Here is a 22,136-nt window from a genome sequence, read left to right as displayed (position 1 = left end):
ATACTGGGATCTCCCCCCCCCCCCCTCCACCCCCTCCCCCTCTCCCACCACCCCTACTTGATGACACGATGAGTCAAGTGGAGTGATGGGGGGATGGACATCACTGGACGCTGGGCACGAACCCCAGTCCCTCAGTAGTTCTGTCGTCTCTGTCAGGGTTGGAAATGACTGTTGGCAAATATTGTGATTTTAGTTCGCTGAACACTGGGTCACATCCTTTGCTTAGGGTGTAACCACTGTGTGTGTTGAACACCCTATCGGCCACTCAAATTTCGAAAGCCTCCTTGAGAACTCAGTCCTAGAATGACAAGGTCTGTCTTAATACATGTTTCTTCGCACGTTGTTGAGTCCCCTGCAGTCAATCAGGACACACTGAACTTGTTCATCTAGCAAACTCTGGGGTTACAGAACATTGAATGGCTACAGGGGACTCAATGAAGTATGAAGAATTGGTAGTGTTGAGACAGATCTCATCATTCTGTGACTCTGTTGTGTGGGAGGCTATTGAAATTTGAATGGCCAATGGGCTGATCAACAGAGACAACAACTCCAGGCAAAGAAAAGCTTGGAACCCAACACTCAGCCAACTAAAATAACAGCATCACCTTAGAGCCATTTCCTCATGCACCTGGGGCTACAGAATCACTGAGGGACTAGAGTTCATTACCAGCCTTCCATGATGAACACCCTAACCACTCCAACTGATGTGTCATGCACCTGGGTAGTGGAGGGAAGGAGTATGCAGAGATCACAGTATGGAGAAGGCAGGATGCAGCAAATATACTAATTTTGTAGGTGTCACCTAAAGATAATGGCAAAGTACTGTGGTGATAATGTCTCAGAGGACATTACAAAATAAAACTATCATTTGAAACCGTACCTCCTCGAATCTCTACTGAGCTCTAACTGCCCGTGTTCAGTGACGCAGGCTGACAATACTCCTATATGTCTCCCTTAAATTTACTGCACCCACAAATTTTAAGTTAACTGAAACCAACAGTCCTCTACTTTTCTTCAATCTGGCTGAACGTTACATTCACACATGCTAGTAAATACCCAAAAAACTGTAACATAAATGATCACCCATTAGCTGAAATTACTGCTGATAAAATATTCTTCTCCAGAAAGTGAACAACTTGTGAAATGTTTCGTCTTACTAATGCAATGCTTGTTAACACTTGGCTCACAAAATCCATTGGCAAAGCATGATGATTCATATGAGGTTAAATGCAGAACAACAAAACATGCTAAGGTACATAAACACTTACAGACTACATAAACAAAGAAATATTGGTAATTAAAAGCAAATGAAAAGAAACTAAAACTGTTTAATGTTTATCTCATTAGCATTTATTTACTTTTATTTTATGGCCTTCATTGGACCACTCTAATCAGTTATGAAAAGGTTTATGCAGGTTGTTGTTATTCGATAATACAGTGCAGTTCAATAATAAATCAATAAGGAAGTTCTATAGTACAGTGGACATACAAGGATTATTTCAATTTATTATTATATGGAGGTTGTTTTTCTCTTCTCTCTGACAATACTCCATTCTTTCAGGTTTTTTCTTTCTTTCTTTATCTGAGATCACTCTTTTTTGTTGCCCTTTTACTGATCTTCGTTAGTAGCCCAGTTTGAGTATCTTGCAGTAGTCTGGTTTTCTCTGTTTTGCTTATTGGTAATCTACCACAATTTGTTCTCTTATATCTTCCTTCAATCCTGTGATTCCACAATTTTTCTACTGTCCACTTACTAGTGATCTCATCTGATGTCCAAAGAATGAGATAAGTTTCTTCCTGATTGTACTCATTATTGGTTCTATTTTCTTGTATACTTTTTCATTTGAAGGTATTCTCCAATGCACATTTACTAGATATTGTTGATTTATGCATGTCCTAATTATTTTTCTTTCTATCTTTAGTATTTTTTTCAATTCTAGTGCATTAGTTGTTTTGAAAATGCTTTCAGCTGTGTAAGTTATTTCTGGTAGTGTGACTGTTTTATAATATTTTAGTTTTGCCTTTATTGTAGGCTTTTTTGTCATATCTGTTTTTTGGAATGTAATTTGGCTTGTTCATTTTTTATTCTGTTTTGCTGTGGTGGCTCAAATGGCTCTGAGTACTATGGGACTTAACATCTTAGGTCATCAGTCCCCTAGAACTTAGAACTACTTAAACCTAACAAACCTAAGGACATCACACAGATCGAAGCCCAAGGCAGGATTCGAACCTGCGACCATAGCGGTCGCGCGGTTCCAGACTGAAGTGCCCAGAACTGCTCAGCTTTGCTGTGGTGGTTTCTCATTTAAATTTTAAGTTACAATTTCATCTGAATATTTAGATTTGATCTACAACTTTGATTTCTTGTTCTCCTATTGTCATTTTCTTCACAAGTCGTGGGTCAGGTAGCATAATCCTGTTTTCTGAAATGATATTCTGAGACCAATTTTCTGTACCGTTTCTTGTAGTGATTTAACTTGTTGCTCTGAACATTGTTGGCTAGGAGACCAAGATCATCAGCAAATTCCAAGCAGTTCGAACTCATATCATTGTTAGCACTTCCATTACAAAAATGACTGTGTTGGAAATTAATGAGTTTCAAAGTTTTTATGGTTATGAAAAGAAATAATAATGAATGAAGCCAACTTTTTAATTACTGTTCTGAATGTTATTGAAAATAAAGTGGAATAGTACTGCAGTATGATTATTTGCAATCATGTAAACTGAATGACCAAGAAAAATTACTGTTGTTTCAATTTATAGTGTTTTTGCATCACTGATTAGAACAATACAGTTTACGGTGCCTTAACCAATATTCCTTCAATACAGTTTCCAGTTATCAGATGCTCATAGTGAGTTGTCGACATCCGCATCATTAGTCCAGGATCCTTGAATGTGTAAGCCAATAATTGATATCTTGCTGACCTCCTCGATCTTGAGCAGCAGCTGTCAATGTAACAAGCACACTTGATGTTTGCAGAACCAATCCCAATCTGCATACAACATCGAAAATAAGACATGCTTATTTCCATTAATTCATGATGTATTTTGTGTGTCATTATGTTTGCTACTCACTTTAGTCACAGTTTTCAGATTTATGGTTTACCATTGCAGCACAGCACTTTTCACAGTATATCCCTCTGCATTAACAAAGTAAATCAAGTCTATTATGCTGTGCATAATTAGTCCATGGTTTAAACTGAACAATTAATGCTGTGTGCAATTTTTCACACAATTACTTCAATCACATGGCAATCAGCATACTGTAAATTCACAGTTAAAGTTCTTCATCTCAATATACAACATGAAAATGTGTTACCATATTTTCTGTTTCATTCCACAGTCCACGGTTGCACTGAGCAATTTGTGCTATATACAATCGAGAAAAGTATCTTTATGGCATGCACATAGCTTACTGGTCTTTATATCAAAGTTTAACACTTAATGAATCAAAATACAGCTCTGGCAAATGAGCAATATGAGATGTAAGTCACTAATTCTTTAACCATGGCACACACTGATATCCTAAATGTAGCACTGACCAAAACACTGACATTTTTTACCAGCCACAAATGCAATGTGTAGCAGTTCTTGCATGGTATGATACTAACCTCCACTTTCTTCTTCTCGCCACCAAACCTTTCTTGGTACCTTCTCTAGTGACCTTTCAACATGATTCTACATCACCCATACATCTTGCTTCACATAACACTTTCAAAAATTCTGACTACATCAGTTTACAGGTTTATACAAAGTCACAGTTTCATATTACTCTGTGCATACAAAATGAATTCAAATAACATGTTAACAAATAAGAAAATATACAGCATCAGAATAATCAGAAATGCGACTGCTACGGTCGCAGGTTCGAATCCTGCCTCGGGCATGGATGTGTGTGATGTCCTTAGGTTAGTTAGGTTTAAGTAGTTCTAAGTTCTAGGGGACTGATGACCACAGATGTTAAGTCCCATAGTGCTCAGAGCCATTTGAACCATTTTTTTTGAGTAATCAGAAATGGCAAACACATTAATAACAACTACATTATGTCAACAGAAACACAATTATACCAAGAATTAATCCTATAGATTGCATTCTGCAATAACAGTTTCAATATATGATGAAAATAAAGCAGGAAAGATGTAAAAGAAAATATATGAAAACAGAAAAAATGGTATATCAGCCTGTAGTGTTATATTCACAGTACACTGTCAAAATATAGTGTTACAAATGTGACTGAACTCAGCAGTACACCTGAGATCAGTAAAAGCAGTCAAATTGCTGGGAAAGCTTAAGATCACACATATTAAAAACTGATAAACCATTAAACTTTTGTAATTCGATTACCAAGGGATGTGATTTGCATATTAATTTTTGGTTAGCTATTGCATATGCAGATATGAACAACAAACCAGTTGTGATTACTTTTTCTTGATGTTGCTTTCCCACAACTTTTCACTTTCACTCATAGATTTTTTCTATACTTTGCTTTTCTGTGCTACCGGTGGTGAGTATTCCTTGAGGACTCTGTGGCGGCAGCCTCCAAATAATATCAGTCACAGGAAAGGTTGCAGTGTGTAAGAACTGTGAATCAAAAATCAATTAATTTAATTTTTTTATGCCACCAGCCCATGTATGTGAATGATCAGTGTTTTTAGAATGGGTTGACTATCAGACGCTGTAAGTGAATGAGCAATGTTTTTAGAATGAGTCGACTGTTGGACTATCCCTTGACAAAGCATCCCAGAAGTTTAAAGTCAGGCAATGGACACATGTGGATGAGTGAGGAGGGGGGGGGGGGGGTAATTGGGAGTTGGATGGGGGCAGTGTATTGCGTTAGGACAGCTTAGGGTGGCATCCACATGAGGTGGGTGAAGTATACCAATTAGGAGCTCAAGTCAAGGACCGTACCGAAAAAACCACTAATCTTGTGCTCTTGGGGCTTGCCAAAACAATTTGGATAGAGCTGCTGACTCTATGCATGGTGTTTGCCATCAATTGATTTACAAAGAAATTATGCAAATGGATTATGTTAAACTGAAGTTGATGAAACGGCAGATTGTGCAACCTTGTCCGAACTGTTATTTAGTGTTTGGTATGGGAGTGGCAGTATATGAAAGTTTCATAAACTTTGTAACACCCAAAGATCATACAGCTGCAGGAGTAAGTAGTGAAGTGTTCAATAAATTTAACCTGTTATTTACCATTGTCCCTTTTTTTGGGATGCAAATATTTTATTTATTTCCAGATAAGCATTGAGACTGTTAGCTTCGATTGTTGTACCTGAAGGTTGAACTGACTACTATAATGCCTGCAAATTGAAAAGAAATAACTTTTCTCTAATAAGCTTGTTTTAGGAAAGAAATTAATTTGCCCATTTTCTGTCTTTGCACTCGGATACACTGTATGCCTGAAAGTAGTTTCTGCACAACAATGAATTGTGATTTAGCCATCTGAGTGAATTTGTTATGACCATATGAATGTCCATGTAACATTCAGTATATTTGAGATTTCCTGAAGTGAGTGCAATGTCAGTTTGTTTTGTGTGTCCCAACAACTGGAAAAAGGCATGTTACATTATCACTCCTTTGTAGATGTGCCTATTTTTTCTCATCTTACATACCAGAATTATGATTTACGTTCTTGAGATTTGTTTTCTTTATGTCGTATGAAAGACTCTCCAGGGTAGATAGTAGAATGAAATATTGCCTTTCACATTTTACAATTCAGAGTAGATAAAACCAAGCCATGTGGACTTACGATTGAAGAAGTTCTAGTGATTATTCCACCCACTGTAAATTAAATAACAGATGAAGATTATGCTGAAGAAAATGCACTGAACAATGGCTGTATTCTACAATATGTTGCAGGTACTTTAGAACTTACAACCAGAAGGGATAAAGCTAATGTTGTCATTTTACCTCCAAAAGCTACTGAAGAAAGCCATTAGAACATGAACAGAAAAACACAAAAACCACAAATGTAAGTGGTATAAATGTAACCAACATAGACAAACACTCATGAACCATGTAGGGGCAGTGAAAATTATGTTGCAGAATGTCAAGCAAATAATCCAGTGCCCCAGGTATCCAAGGAATTTTGTCCTGAGGTACTAGTGTAAACTATTACAGAGCAAAACAAAATCTATGCTTGCCAACAGAAAAACATCGGTTTTCATCCAGTCAAAGAAAAGTTAAAAATCCTTTATAGGCATACTGTTTCTGAGTGAGTATCATAAGCTTCCCTGCCACATTATGTACAGGGAACACACATTTATATACTGGACAAACAGATGTCACTTTATAGGTCAAGGGCAAAATAGAAGAACTGGTGGTTGCCACTGTTCACCAAGATGATTGATATCTGCATAGTAAACATATGGTGTGCTTATGAAATTTCGAACCCAAATGAGAAACTATCACTTTCAGATGTCTTAAACAGAATAGTGATGTACCCTTTCAAAGAAAACCAGATGAACACTGAAATGCAAAGGCCCACAAGAAAGGAAACTCATGGTAGGGCAGCTGAGCAAAGATGTATGACTAGGTCTAGGAAATCACTCTATTAAGTATTCCAAGTGAAGCACAGAAGAGATGTGGAAGGGGAAAAAAGTTTCGTTTCATACTGATTAGACCTTTGATAATATTACAAACAGTGATTTCATTTTGTTCATGATGTTTCTTACAGTGTCCTGCATTTGCTAATATATTGCATATTGAGAGCTAATATTGTCATCGTCCCAAAAATGTGATGGTCTATGATTTTTGTACTAATATAGTGATGTTCTTTGAAACAGCTTTTTGTTTCATTTATCACTCATAGTATCACATTGCTGTCAAAAAAGGAAGAAAAAATAAAGTAATAAAGTTTTGGAAAGTAATGGTTTAATGGCATTGATGACTCTCCAGAGAAACTAATAGCTCAGAGCTATGACGGAGCTTCATTTATGAGTGATAGTTGCATTGGAGGTGCAGGAAAGAGTGAAAGGAGTGAATGAAAAAACAAATTTTATGTTTTATTATGCCTATCAACTCAACCGCATTGTAGAGTGCTATAAAACACAAAACAAAGAAATTAGAATGTTATTTAGCAATTTCCAAGGATTCTCTACTTTCTTCTCAAAGTCAGTGAAACAAACAGCCATACTGGATAACGCTGTGAAGAAATATATTCCAAAAAATGCTGATACAAGATAGGATTTTAAAATGAGATTTGTGAACACCATATTTAAGTATAAAAAAGAAATAGCTCAGCACCTTGGGATCATTGAGGACTGCAATAGCAATAATTCTTCAACAATCAAGAAAGCATCTCAACTTTTGAAACTTCTCAACAATGACCAAGAGTTTCTCTTTTGGTTTGAGTTATTCAAAAATGTCCCACAACTCTGATGTTTTGTTGAATCAGCTGCAACATAGAGATGCTGACATTATGAAAACTCTTAAGAACATCTCTGATTTCAGGTCAGTGATACAACTAATGAGAACCACTCTTTATTTCTAACAGCATTGGGATAATGGGAATGTAAATCAGGAGATTGTCAGTCCAAAATGTTTCCATTTGGTAGACTCCTGTAGCATTGTTGCAACGGAAGGCTGTGACAATGCTGTGGCTAACATTGTTGAGCATTTCACATTTAGCAATCACATTTCAGCAGCTATATTGTTCCACCACAGTTTGTTTCTGAAATGCAAGCTGTTATTCTCTGACAAAAATTTCAGACTACAGTTAAATTATTTGAGTTAAATTGAAAATGAACTGTGGCAGGTGCTAACACTCATATGCAATAGAAATGATTTTCAAACTACAAATGGAGCTTTAACACTTCTTAAGTGTATCTACAAGAATAGTTTAGAAACTGTTTCTTGGAATCAGAATGAAACTTCTATGAATTATTTGTACACCACCAGTGACAACAGCAGAAAGTCAGAGGTCTTTCTTCAAACTGGAGAGGGTAAAGGATTTCACTGGAAATGCAATAAAAGAAGTGAGACTGGATGCATTAACTAAGTGCTCTATAGAAAAAATACTGTTGTATCTGCATAATTTAATGAGCTTGTAACTGACCACTTTGTTACAAAACTATTGATTAAGGTAAGAACATCATTTTCATTTTATTACATAAATTAATGTCTTGCCAGCAGAAAATATTAAAAACTATATATTTGCATGTAAGTTTTTATATTTTGATATCAGACTAAAAAAATGTGTTATATGGAGGTTTAAATTACATCACTTGCTAATAAAAAAAATGCTATGTTTTCTCTGTTCAAAAAACATTCTGAAGAGACAAAATGTGACTCAACAGACATGTCATCCCTCTTAGTCTACAGACCACCAGCCACCACTATTTGCAACATATGATTTCTACACATTTCATGTAAAATTTGCACTTTGTATGGTCACTGATATTATTACTTAGTATTTTTGGTATTATTAGTAGAAACACTACCTAAAAATGCATCACTGATATCCACATGTTCTATGCTTCCAACTTTAAGTTCCAGAACTTCTGAGTACCTTGTGTATATTACCAAATTTTTTTTCATTTAGAGAAAGCCATGGCTTAGTCTTTTGCCAATTTTGGGAACATGATAAGGTGGCACAGATCCACACTATAATTTCAGTCCTACTGTTTCCCCCATTTCTACCTCATGACTTCTGAGTCTTCAGTCACTAAGATTTGCTAGCTACAGTTAACAGCACATTGCAATTTTTTTTTTAGGTTCACCATCTATTTTAACTCTTTTTAGTGCCACTTTTAGTGTCTTGACTGTCAATGTTTTCACATATTTCTGGTAAAACACTGCTCTTAAGCAATGACAAAAATTTGCTTTGTTTGAAAGAGATGCCTGCACACACTCAAGTCACTAACAATGCTGCTTGCTTCGCAAGTAATGGATATTGTAGCTTAGATTAAAGCAACAATGACAGCTTGATGATGATGATTGAATTTAAAAATGCTAAATACATAATACTTTTTCCAAAACTAAAAAGTTGACATGTTAACAGTAAAGTGTGTTAATACTTTCTGTGTACAGTTCCACTAATTTTTAAGTTTCACATAACCTGTGAGTGTAAACGTGCCTGGCTGGGGCAGGTAATTTGAAATTGGAAGATGGGATGTTTTAATACAGAGGGGAGTTGGGGGGGGGGGGGGGGGGGGGGAATTCTCCCCATCTCCTCTGCAAATAACGTACTGAATTTCTGAAATTTAATCCTTTGCTCTTCAGCACCTCTAAGGGCACTGTAGACACCACTTCCATATGTTATCCATCCTGATAACCTGATGATATCCTACTGCTGCCTTGGGGCACCACTATCCAACCTATGCTGTTCCTCCTCATCAACCCCTCATAGCACCCAGACCCTGCCATGCTGACCTTTTCCACTTGCTACATCCCCAAAACTTCCTACCAACATTCCACAAAGCCCACGAGCCAAAATTATGCCATAGCACAGTTGTTAACCTTTCTGCCAAAATTCTCAGTCTCTCAGAATTTTCAGTTCTATCCAAAGGCCCCACCTTGAACCCTGTACTCAAATTTAACCATATTGGAATTGCGAAAGACTACTCTACTTCTGCCAATCCCTGCAATGGAAACACTTATTTGTCACCAATCCCTCCATCCAAAGCCAACTTTATCCCATCATTTAAAGATGCCTTTCCCAGTTGATACCATCACTGAACTGTGATCCTCCCCCCCCCTCCCTAGCAACTACTCCCCTGGTCACCTTCCAGGGATTCCTTACTTCCAACTTGGCCTCACCACCCTCTCCAAGTCCTTCCTAAGAACACCAACCTTTCAGTGGAAGAAAGGACAGTCAAACAGAGTCACAAAACAGATCCTGACCTAATTATCCTATGTGCACAAGAAGGTTCCACCACTGTTGTTATGAATCACAGTGATTGCCTGGTGGAAGGCCTCTGCCAATTTTCCGATTCCTTCACCAGTAAATTCTGCCTTAGTGATGCCGTCTCAGAAGTCCAATCACTGCTTAAAGCCTTGGGTGCTTCCCAGGACCTCTGCCCTGAATCCTCTTCCCCTCCTCAAACCTATGACACCAGGCACACCCAATTTTTACATTCTCCTCAAAACCCCAACCCCAACAAGTCTGGACACCCTGTACTAGCTGGTTATTTATCCCCACTGAAAGAATTTCAGCCCTCATTGACCAAAACCTCCAAACAACAGTCCAAAATCAACCCTCCCATGTATGGTGCATGGCAGAGAGTACCCTGTACCACTACTACTCATTTCCTTTCCTGTTACACTTGGAAATAGAGCAAGGGAAAAATCTGGAAATTTGTGGTAAGTTCCTATGAGACCAAACTGCTGAGATCATTAGTCCCTAGACTTACACACTACTTAATCTAACTTGAGCTAACTTATGCTAAGGATGACACACACACCCACGCTCAAGGGAGGACTCAAATCTCCATCGGCTGGAGCTACGCGAACTGTGGCAAGGTGTGTCAGACTGCGTGGCTACTCCACCCAGCAAGAATGAGGTAAAAACAACTGTCTATATGCCTCTGTATGAGCTCCCAGTTCCAGAAGCATCTCCATAACACTTACTTGTTTTTTTGTACCTAATGGTAACAAATCTAGCTGTCTGCCTCTGAATTGCTTTGATGTCTTCCTTTAATCCAACCTGGCACGGTTGGTTGGTTGGTTGTTTCGGGGAAGGAGACCAGACAGCGAGGTCATCGGTCTCATTGGATTAGGGAAGGACGGGGAAGGAAGTCGGCCGTGCCCTTTGAAAGGAACCATCCCGCCATTTGCCTGGAGCGATTTAGGGAAATCACGGAAAACCTAAATCAGGATGGCCAGACGCGGGATTGAACCGTCATCCTCCCGAATGCGAGTCCAGTGTCTAACCACTGCGCCGACCTGGTACGGATCTCAAACATATCGAGCAGTACTCAAGAACAGGTCGCACCAGCATTCTACATGTGGTCTCCTTTACAGGTGAAACACTTTTTCCTAAAATTACCACCTCAAGATGACTGGGTGTTTGTGCTGTCCTCGTCATTTCATCATCATTCATGAAAGTGGTGAGACTGGACAGAGCAAAGGTTGGGAATTTGTATGGGCGCTGATAACCACGCAGTTGAGCACTCCACAAACCAAACATCATCATCATCCTAAAATTATCCCAATAAACCAAAGTCCCTACCACTGTTCTCACTTGCTTGTTCCATCTCATATTGTTTAGCAGCGTCATGCCCATATATTTAAACAACTTCACTGTGTCAAGCAGGACACTAGCAATACTGTATCCGAACATCACAGATTCGATCTTCCTACTCACCCACATTAACTTATGTTTTTCCATGTCATTCATCACACCAACTGGAAACTGGAAAATGACTCTAAGTTGTCTTGTATCTTCCTACAGTCACTCAACTTTGAGACCTTTCCCATACATCATGACATCATCAGCAAACAACCACAGATAGCTGCCCACCCTGTCAGCCAAATCAATTATGTATATAGAGAACAACAGCAGTCTCTTTACACTTTCCTGGGGCACTCCTTATGATACCCTTGTCTCTGATGAACACTCGCCATCTAGTCAGCAAACAGATTTCCTGTGCCATGCCCCAACACACCTTCACTCCTCTCACCATCCCCAGGAACCAGTTACAAGGGAGCACCCGTTGATAATCTAGTACCACCCCAGACTGTAACAACTGAACCACATCATTCAGCAGGGCTTTGTCTACCATCATCCCCTGAAATGTTGGACTTCCTACCCAAGAGCCTTCCCATCACTCCTAAAGAGGTGTTCCATTGCTCACTGAACTTCTTAGTCTATCCATATGCCACTCCCAAACCCAACCCCTTGCCATAAGGATAATACACTTGGGAAGACCCAGGTGCAAGACCTGCCCGATCCTCCCACCCAGCACTTCTTATTCCAATCCTGTGACAGGTTTATCCTACACCATCAGAATACAAGCCACCTGTGAAAACAACCAAACCATATATAAGCTCTGCTGCAATCATGGCACAGCTTTTTGTATTGGTATGACTCCATCACCTATCATCAGGATGAATGGTCACTGATGAACTGTGACCAGAGCAAAATGGACCACCCTGTGGCAAAACATGCAGATGAACATAACATGCTTGATTTCAATGGCTGGTTCACAACCTGGGCCATATGGATCCTTCCTTTCACCACGAGCGAGGGGCTGATGACCCTGTAGTTTGGTCCCTTTATCCCTCAAACCAACCAACCAAACCATCACCAGCTTTTCTGAACTGCATGGATGTGGGTTACATTACTTTACTTTAATACTTGTTCTGTAGATCATGAATATGACATTTTGTAATGATGTGAGAAGTGTCAGTTTAACATAAAGTTTATTTACATAATATGATTAATTGTTTTTAAATTGCTATCTCATATCTAAAAATTTATCTATTGAGTAGAAGGAGTTATCATTTAGAAATTCTTTTAATATTTGTTTTCAAATGCTAGTTGGCTTTTAACACTATTTAGTAAATGACCAAAGACTTTTGTGGCATCATAATTCTCCCTTTCAGTGCCAAAGTTAGACTTAATGCAGAATAGTGAAGATCATCCTTTCTCCTAGTATTGTAGATATGCCATTTGCTATTATTTTTGAATTGGAACAGGTTATTAATGACTAATTTCATAAGTGAATATATGTATTGTGAAAGTAATATGAATATCCCTAATTCATTAAACAAATGTCTGCAAGCTGCCAGCTGTTATTCTGATTACATATTTTTGTGAAATGAATACTTAACTGAATGAATTTTATTTCATCCTGTAGAATTACATGGTGCACAATAAACATACATGAAATATAGGACATGTCAAAATATAAAAACCTTCATTATCCCATACGTCCTAAGTATTCTATCATCAGTGATTATAATTAACAATATTTACAAATTTAACGTGAGCAGTATTCATCAACACTTTAAAATGCCTTTTCTACCAGATAGTCTTTTAGATTCTTTGAAAACTTGATGTCATGTATGTTGTCACACAGTTATTTAGGCAGACTTCTTCATTATTTGATAGCTGAGTACTGGGATCCTTTTTCAAGCATTGTCAGTCAGTGGGGTATGCTTCATATATCATTTTTCCTATGTGTGTTGTGGGTGTGTACTCTGTCACTTGTAGTCCACTCTGCACTATCTTTTGTAACATAGTATAGTTTTATATTTGTACAAGGACGAAGAAGTTAAGATGCCTAGTCTTTGAAGCAGTTTCTGCATGTTTCAGAAGTCTTTCTTCTTAATATGATACTGACTGTTTTTTAAATGTTAACACCCCTTTCATTTCTTGAATGTTTGAATTTTCCCACACTGCCACTCCATTCTGCAGGTATGGCTCAAAGAGTCCATGGTACACTGTGCACAGAAGCTGTTTGTCTGCATACCGTGCTAATTGCCTCATTACAAATATGATGGAGGTGAGTTTCTTACAGACAGAAATTATATGTTGTTTCCATTTCAGCTTGTTGTCCACAGTAATACCTAAGAATCTAGTAGATTCTACATTTTCTAGTTCTGAACACTGCAAATAGTCTTTTTTAGTTTTATAACACGTCCATTTTCCAGGATTCACTGCGCTGTGGTGTTTGCAGATATGTATGCTCTTCTCTCAAGCTGTGCCACAGTTTGGTGATTGTTCGGTATCATCACATCATTTGCATACAATATTTCCTTCTCTTTCTCTTCAACACCCATGTCATTAACAAACAGATGAAACAGAAATGGCTCCATTACCAATCCCTGCAGCACTCCACATTTCATGGTATGGGTTTTTGACTGATATGCATCCCCTATTGATATATATTGCTTCATGCTGCATAGGTGCAATTCCATCCAGTTCCACACTTGCCCTCAAATACCATAGGTCTCTCAGTATTTCATGGTCAATAGTGTTCAATGCTTTGGGGAGATCCAGAAACACTGCAGGTACAACTTGTTTTCATCCAAGTACTGTGTAATATATTCTGTCAGACTGGCAACTGCTGATTCCGTAGATCTACTCTTTCTGAAACTGTACTGAGATGGTATGAGAATGTTGTATTTGTCCAGACAATCAACTAATCTAGTATACATAAGCATTTCCAGGATTTTTGAGAAACATGACATCAGTGAAACTGACCTGTAGTTGTTGTGGTCGTCCTTATCCCCCTTTTTTGTGCACTGGTACCACTCTGCTTAGCTTCAGTTTTTCTGGAAACATTGCACCTTTGAGAGAGCTATTTGCTCCGTCCAGCAATGGTGAGATTATTGACTCACTACTTGCTTTATTATGTGGTTCGATATTTCATCATCACCAGCTGATTTCTTAGACTTCAGTTTCTGTATACAATTTATCTCAGTTCATCTTCTGTGACTGGTTTCAAGAACATGGTTCTGCTTGATTTTTGTGATAACTTAGTAACCTTCTTTTGTGGACTAGTTCTTTCCAATTTTAAGTTCTCTACCACATTCATATAGTTATCATTGAGGATGTTAGCTATTTCTCTACCACCTGTAACCACTGTGTTGTTTATTTTCATTGACCTGACATCTGTTTCTTTGTTTGATCCAGCTTTTTCCTGTCTTTCACCATTAATTGCGTTCCAAACTGCCTTTGTCTTGTTTCTTGAGTTCATTATGGTAGCATTATCTGCTCTTGATTTTGTCTCTTGTGTTACTTTTCTATACTTCTTTTGTAGCATTTCATAATTTTCAGCTTCACCCCTCCATCTCAGGTCTTGCAGCTTCCTTCGCAGTTCTGTTATTTCACTGGTAATCCACTTTGCCTGACCCTGCACTTTTTATTGTCTCTTTATGTTGGGGAATGCTACATTGAAATGGTGTTTAATTGTTGTAATCAGTTAATCATATTTTTCATTTACATTCTGCACTTCTAGGGCTTCATTCCACATTTCCCTGGTTAATATTGTTCTAAAGATGTTAATATTTTGTTCTCTAATGTTCCTGATTTCTTTGGTTGTTTGTTTTGGTTCAGATATTATGTCTTTACTTCTACAGAAACAGATCAGCTGCCCATGATGATCAGATATTTCTGTTTGGACTAAACAGACTCACAGTTAGACCTATCAATATTAATAATTATGTTGTCAATACCTGTCTGACTTTTAGAAGCTGGTGGAGATATTGTTGCCTCCATACTGTATTGTATTAACAATTCTTCAAAATCTTGTCTTGGTGTTGATTCTTTTCTCATGTCAATATTGAAGTCTCCACATATAACAATGTTTTTCTTCATATTCATTCTTAGTAAGCTGGCCATTTTTTTCAGAAAGTTGCTAATCTTGCCACTTGGTGATGAATTACCCCAAAATATGATGCCACATGAAAGCAGTGAATGAAAATAGGTATAGTAGACAAATTTTCTAATGTGTTTTTCACCAAAATTTGCAGTAACAATAAAAGCATAAGTAGCTTAACTCAAACATTTCAGCAGATCATTAATGTGTTTCTACCAATTCATTTTCTCGTCAGTGCACAGAAATTTTGAATATTTTGCCAAAGGAACAGACTTCTGCCAGTGCACAGAAATTTTGAATACTCTGATTTATGAACAAACTTCTATTCAGAGTTTATATTTATCAATGATATTACGCAATTTAGAACTGTATATACAGTGTTTCCTCAAAATTTAGTGAGAGTCCATTTGTGAAGGACCACTTAATTTTCTGAAAGACATTATTTACAATTGCCTCAGCTAATTCTTGTTTGTTGAATATGACTAATATACTTCAAAAGTCAGCAAAAAGTCTAATTGTTGCAAGCTTTCCCAAAAATTTGAAATTGTTAAATCATTAATTGAATGCACTGTTTTGGAGGAATGTTTTGCATTACTGTATGGAGCTATGTTATATTCTGTAACCAACCTCGCATTTTGATCAGAAAGACCATTCTTAACAGGAAAATTTATCCTTACAAATCATTCTCTGCTCTCAAAATTATCCTAGCCTCAACCAACGATAATATACTGACCCCACAGTCTACCTCCAACAGTTTCTGTCCACTCTGTCATATCATCTCCTCCCAGTTCACATCCTGTCACCCTCGCTGTGCACCACTCTCTACTAACAAACACGCTGGTATTTGCCCATTCTTTGGTCCTCTCCTTTTACCATTCCATTGCCCCCCCCCCCTTTCTCTCCCCACAGCCTCTCAACACTGTGCCTGGCAGCCTTGTCCTGCTGCCATCCAGTCCCTCCATGCACTTTGATAGCACTCTTCTCTCCTCCTATCCATAGCCTGCTATACATCTCCCTTCCCCATTGCACTCCAGATTGCTGCTTCCATTCAGCGCAAGAGCTGCATTGTGCTGCAGCAGTCAGAATAATTGTCATGTGTGTGTGAGGTGTGGCTAGTTGTGTGAATGTGAGTGTTTTCTTTTCTTTTCTGAAGGAGACTTCGGACAAAAACTCATTGTGTAAGAGTCCCTTTGTTGTGCCTGTCTGCAGCTCAATGTGTCATCTTTACGGTGAGTAGCAATCTGTCCCTTCAAAGTAATGTCAAGTTTTAATACTGCACTATGGAAGTACTGCATTCATAAGCAACATAGGAACATAAGTTCTTTCAAGTACGCAGAATTGACGATTTACCCCTTTTTTCAGATCTTGTGTAGGCTAAGAGGAATATGCAAGAGCTATTCCCTATGTCTGAGGATTGTTGATGGAAGTCAGGTGACTTTCTTCTCCTTTGGCAATGAGGTTTCAAAAAATCTTTTCTAATTTTTACATATTTTATCCCAAGCTTCAACCAAAAATTTGTTTGAATGGTCAGATGTGGAACACTTGCACAGAATTGGCCTACTCCATATTTCTGCAGTCAGACTCTCTATCTCAAATACAGTCTCTGTTCTCTCCATTGTCAGACATTGAAGAGTTTCATTATATATTAATAATCACCAGCGGCCAGTAGGCAGAAACATTACAGATGCTAATTTGTCAGCATGCCAAAACTGCAACCAAAGAGTGAGCATCAGTTATGCTCATGCCTGGCTACAAGTGGCTTACTGCTGCAGTAGGTATTTGAGAAGCTATATGGTGCCTAAATTGGCTCATGTAAATTGAATTGCTTCATCTTGCTTTACCTGGATGCACAGCTTCCCATGTAAAATGGCTCTCAGTCTGCTCTTTTAATACATGAGAAGTTTCACTAAAAATATAGCCAAATTTATACCACTTTTCTCCTGTTTTCAAGATGTACCAGATACTGTTAAAATCCAGTGTTCCATTAAAACTCATTGTTATAGCTCCTTAGTAAAAATTAATCACATTGCAAAGTATTTGGTGCTTGGAAACAATCACACAGAAACTTTACATTGATATCTTGAGCCACTTAAAAGATACTGGTTGCATAACATTATATAACAACCACTGTGTATCAACAGAATTAATTAATTAATATTAATAAACATATCACACCAGTTTCCATAAATAATATTTCATAACTTTAGAGAGCATTATACAAATTGAGAGGGGAGAAAAAATCAAACTGAAGCTGTGTTATCTGGAAAGTTCGAACACTTAAGACAGATTGGATTGGTTAGAATACAACAGTACTTTACTATAGTTCAATTAAAATTACTAGATAGTTGGCACTTCATGTGTTGTAGCTGGTTCCTCCAATCAGAGTGCTCACCATCATGCTTGAACCATTCGCTACTGTCAAACTGCTGTAACAATTGGTTCATTTCCATTATTTGAGAGAGAGACAGAGAGAGAGAGAGAGAGAGATTGGCTTACAATAGATAAGCTTCACATGAAATTGCATGAAGCGTGACCGGGACAATGGAGACATGGATACAACTGCCTTTTCTAGTGTAATGGCATATTGTAGTGGTTATCGCATGAACCTAACATGTATAAGATTTACAGTTTAGATCTCATCCAATGTTCTGAATTCTTTTATATATGTAAAGTTAATCAAAAGACTCATTATCATGTTTATTCACTTATTTTGTTAAATTTACTTTTTATATCTAATACTTTGCTACGTCAATTCCATCATAATATTGACTTGTTTTATTTACTCTTATTTTTCTTCCTATCATTCTTTTTTCATTTGGGATCTACTTGTGTTGTCGATAATCTGCACCCAAATGCCAACCAAGACTGCTCATCGGTTGGTAAGGTGGCATCCCATGTAGCCAGTGAGAGGATAATTTCAGGTAACCATTAACAGTGAGATATTACAGTTTGCTTTTACTGTTGACCCTGAAATGTTGCTGTTCAAGATGGCTATGCAAACAAATGTATAATGAAATTTTTCTGTCTGGATTTTGCTGATAGAGGTTAGCTTTAAATGCCATAAACAAAGTGATCATGATTTCAATTCTGCCACAGATTGTTGATCATTTTCTCAGACATTGCACATCATGATGTTGTAGTTAGGTTAGGACAAGAATTTAAATTCAGGGCTACAATATGTATCATCTGCCATGGTTCAGTCATTAGTCACTTAAAAATCAGCTGTTGACAGAGCACCTCCCATTTCTGTCATACTTTGCGGTGGCCATGTCCAACATTGCAGCATATCACACATTAACTGTGTATGTGAAGTGACCCACTATGTTTGTTGTCCATAATTGAGTGGTGCTAGCAGCAGGTCTGCCAAAACTGCAGCAGCAAGTGACAGAAATCAACTGTCAAGTAATTTTAATCAGACTGATGTCATATAAACATATGTATATAATAGCAACAATGACAACAAAGATGATGATGAATAGTAACACACAACTGTAATTTTATTGCAACATTCTGAAACACTTACTACACCAATTGCCTCTAGTGAAAAAAGCACAGTTCCAAAAAACAGAGGCAAATCCTTGAGAGGCCCAAATGGTTGTCTGTCCAAAAGGCTGGGAGAACTGTTCAACAAGTAGTAGAATGTGATACAAAAGCCAATTAAAGTCAAGATATTGGCTAAAGTTGTAAATGGTGCCAGCAGCTTCAAATTGCGCACCATATTTATTATTATCAGTGGCACGAGCAAAATTAACATGTATATCCTGAGATCCAACCCATAAGAGTACTGGTCCACTACCTGTAACATTTATTGCACTCTATGATATAATTGGTTAGTGACATATTATAAAATCATTGTTTAGATAAGGTACATATGAAAATTCTTAGTTATTGCAGTGTTTTAATAGTACAAACACGTAGATTTTGTACACATAAATTCTAGCTTGGGAACTTAGTACATAAATATAATGTGCTATATAATGTCAAGAAGTAGTCAGAACAGAGTCAGTTAAGTCTGTTTACATATTTAATGAAACTGGTGTTTGTGTGTGCTTGTTTCTACTTACGGCTTTGATGTGGCTGCTGACAAATACCACATACACACAACAGCTTCCAATCTGTAAGACTACTTGGAAGATATTCACAATATGCCTGAAATAAGTTTGCAAAATCATAAATAACTGCAATACTTCAACTCAGTTCTACATAAAGAAAAGACAGGTTACTCATAATTTTAGAAATTACGTATCTGTGGATGCATAGCATTGAATCTATAGCCTCAGTTAGAATTTATGCTTTCCAATGTTGCCAGGGAATAGGAACAATGAAATACTTTTTCATTCTAGACATACAATTAATTCTCATTCCAACAGTTGAGACATTCTGATGTACCTCCACTCATGATGGACGCGACCTGTATTTCATTGTTTGTTATGTGTTTCTCTACAAAGTACTACATTCTGTATATAATGTTTGTTCTTGCTACAGGAAACTTGGTGATGAGTGAGAGTTATGTTTTCTCTATATGTTAGTGTCAGTGCTACATCACCTGACAAACATCTCAATGGTAGAATTACTCCAACATCTCACTGTCCAGCAGCGAACTTTTTGCAGAACAACAGCAGGCTCTCACCACCCCTCTAAATCAAGTGGCAACTGTCTGTACGTGGCAGGCTACTCTCCCATCAGCACACTCATCACCTTTCCTGGTACACAAAGAATCAGCTGAAGATTGAGACTCCTATGAGGCATTGTTACGCCAATATTTCCAGGTTTTTCATGTCGGCAGGGCATACCTCTATAGGTCTTTCTTTCCTGGCTTTCACCATGCCTTGATCAATTGCGCCTTTTCAAGAACTCATCACCTTATCGTTTGATGAAATATGGAAGCCTTTCTGAACCTGTTACTGTGACAGAACACATCATTGCAACCATGTATAATTTACAGTTGTCAGAATGTGCAAACCAATCTTACAGTCACTGGGCTGCAGAATTATATGGGTTAATGCATTGTTGTAAATTTGTTACTAGAACCCATCATGAATCCTATGGTGATCTCTTGGTGAGAGATGTTATTATTCTTCTGGCTCTGGATAGGGAAGTCTGCAAGAAAGCACTTCGTAAAGTGTGAGAATCCGACACTTCTGGATGTGCTCAATTAGCACAGTTCTGTGAAATGTCGCAGGCCACAGGCGATCAGATTGCTGCATGGTGGGGGGGTAAATGGGAAGTTGCTCAGTCAAACCTTGTTAGGCATGTTGCAAGTATTCAGGATGATGGGGAAGCTGTCACAGGGGTGCAATGTTCGACTCAGCATTGCATGGGGCAGAGTCGGTTATAGCCACCATAGCAACAGGGCATGTCACAGCAGTGGCTCTGCCCCCCTTCCACCTTGCTCATACTGCTTTGTCCAATATGAGCATACTGTGTGCCCCAAAGCATTGGGCTGTTTGCAACAAGTATGAAAAGAAAGGCCACATTGCATTGGTGAGTAACTCTTCTTCCAATGTGGTGGACACAGTAGTATCGATGGACATAAACTGTGTCTCTACAATGACTGTTTCTCAGAAGAAATTCCTTAGACTAGTGTGTGTTTAATAAACTGCTGAAAATGCAAGAGGACACAAGCAATGCAGTGACTTCAATAAATGCACAAATATATGTGCACTTGGACTCCCCTCCCCTCACACAGGTACATGGAAGTTTGTTAGCTACAATAAACAGCAGATTCCAATCATAAGTCAGTTCTCTGCTCCTGTCTCTTACAAATCTGTTGTTCACCCTCTCATCTTCCTGTTGTGGATCATTCCCACACCACCGATGTGTTTGGGTTAGATATGTTTACCAGTTTCAATTTCTCCATTGCCGATGAGGTGCATTTAGTGTCAGATCAAATTCTGTATCAGCAACTGGAGTTCCTCTACTCTGGGGTTTCATTTCTGTTTTCCCTTCTGATTGGTTGCACTGCTTGTTTTCAGGCCCACATTACCATGAAAGACTCCACCCACCCTCTCTTTTTTCCATGCATGGCAGGTGCCTGTCACATTGCATGACTCTGTCAAGACCAAGTAAGGCCATTTGACATTGCCTGATGTCATTTGGCCTATTTCTTCCACTGCATGGTCTACACCACTGTGCATTGTTAAGAAACTGATGGTTAAGCTTTTCCTCTGTGGCGACTTCAGTGTCACGATTTTTGCACTGTCGGTAATAGATACATACCCCTTGCCCCACCCTATGAGTTGCTCAAAAAATTGTCAGTCAGTTACCACTTTCCAAGATCGGTTTGTCAGAAGCATAACTCTAGCTCCACTTGGATATGGCCTCTAGACACTTTCTCACTGTCAATGAACCTTCCAGCCTATGCCAATATCAATGCTTGCCTTTTGGCATTGATAGTGCGATCACAATTTTTCAACATATGTTTAGAATGGCTAACAACCTCTGAAAGAAGGTTATATATGTGGAAGGGGCGTGGAGACACTGGAAGGTCTCAGATAGATTATATGATGGTACGACAGAGATTTAGGAACCAGATTTTAAATTGCAAGACATTTCCGGGGATAGATGTGGACTCTGACCATGATTTATTGGTTATGAACTGTAGATTAAAACTGCAAAAAGGTAGGAATTTAAGAAGATGGAACCAGGATAAACTGCAAGAGCCAGAGGTTGTAGAGAGTTTCAGTAAGAGCATTAGGGAACGATTGACGAGAACAGGGGAAAGAAATACAATAGAAGAAGATGTATGAGACAGGTGAAATATACTCAGACTTCAAAAAGAATATAATAATTCCACTCACAAGGAAAGAAGGTGTTGACTGGTGTGAAAATTATATATATTAAAAAAAAAAAGAAAAAAAAA

General features: G+C 38.1%; 1 protein-coding gene across 1 annotated transcript in view; it reads right to left on the bottom strand.

The window, feature by feature from the left end:
* The window catches only part of LOC124613505 (proton-coupled amino acid transporter-like protein CG1139), a 79,705-nt gene that overhangs the window by 24,274 nt on the left and 33,295 nt on the right, over nucleotides 1–22,136 (bottom strand). Inside the window, exons 3-4 of the mRNA XM_047142214.1 lie at nucleotides 19,339–19,423; nucleotides 18,798–19,070 (exon numbers count right to left, since the gene is read on the bottom strand). Of these exons, the coding sequence (XP_046998170.1) occupies nucleotides 18,798–19,070; nucleotides 19,339–19,423 (358 nt within the window). The remainder of the gene's footprint in view (nucleotides 1–18,797; nucleotides 19,071–19,338; nucleotides 19,424–22,136) is intronic.

Source organism: Schistocerca americana, chromosome 4 (genome assembly GCF_021461395.2).
Source record: "Schistocerca americana isolate TAMUIC-IGC-003095 chromosome 4, iqSchAmer2.1, whole genome shotgun sequence".
NCBI lineage: Eukaryota > Metazoa > Arthropoda > Insecta > Orthoptera > Acrididae > Schistocerca > Schistocerca americana.
This window is presented reverse-complemented; position numbering and strand designations above follow the sequence as displayed.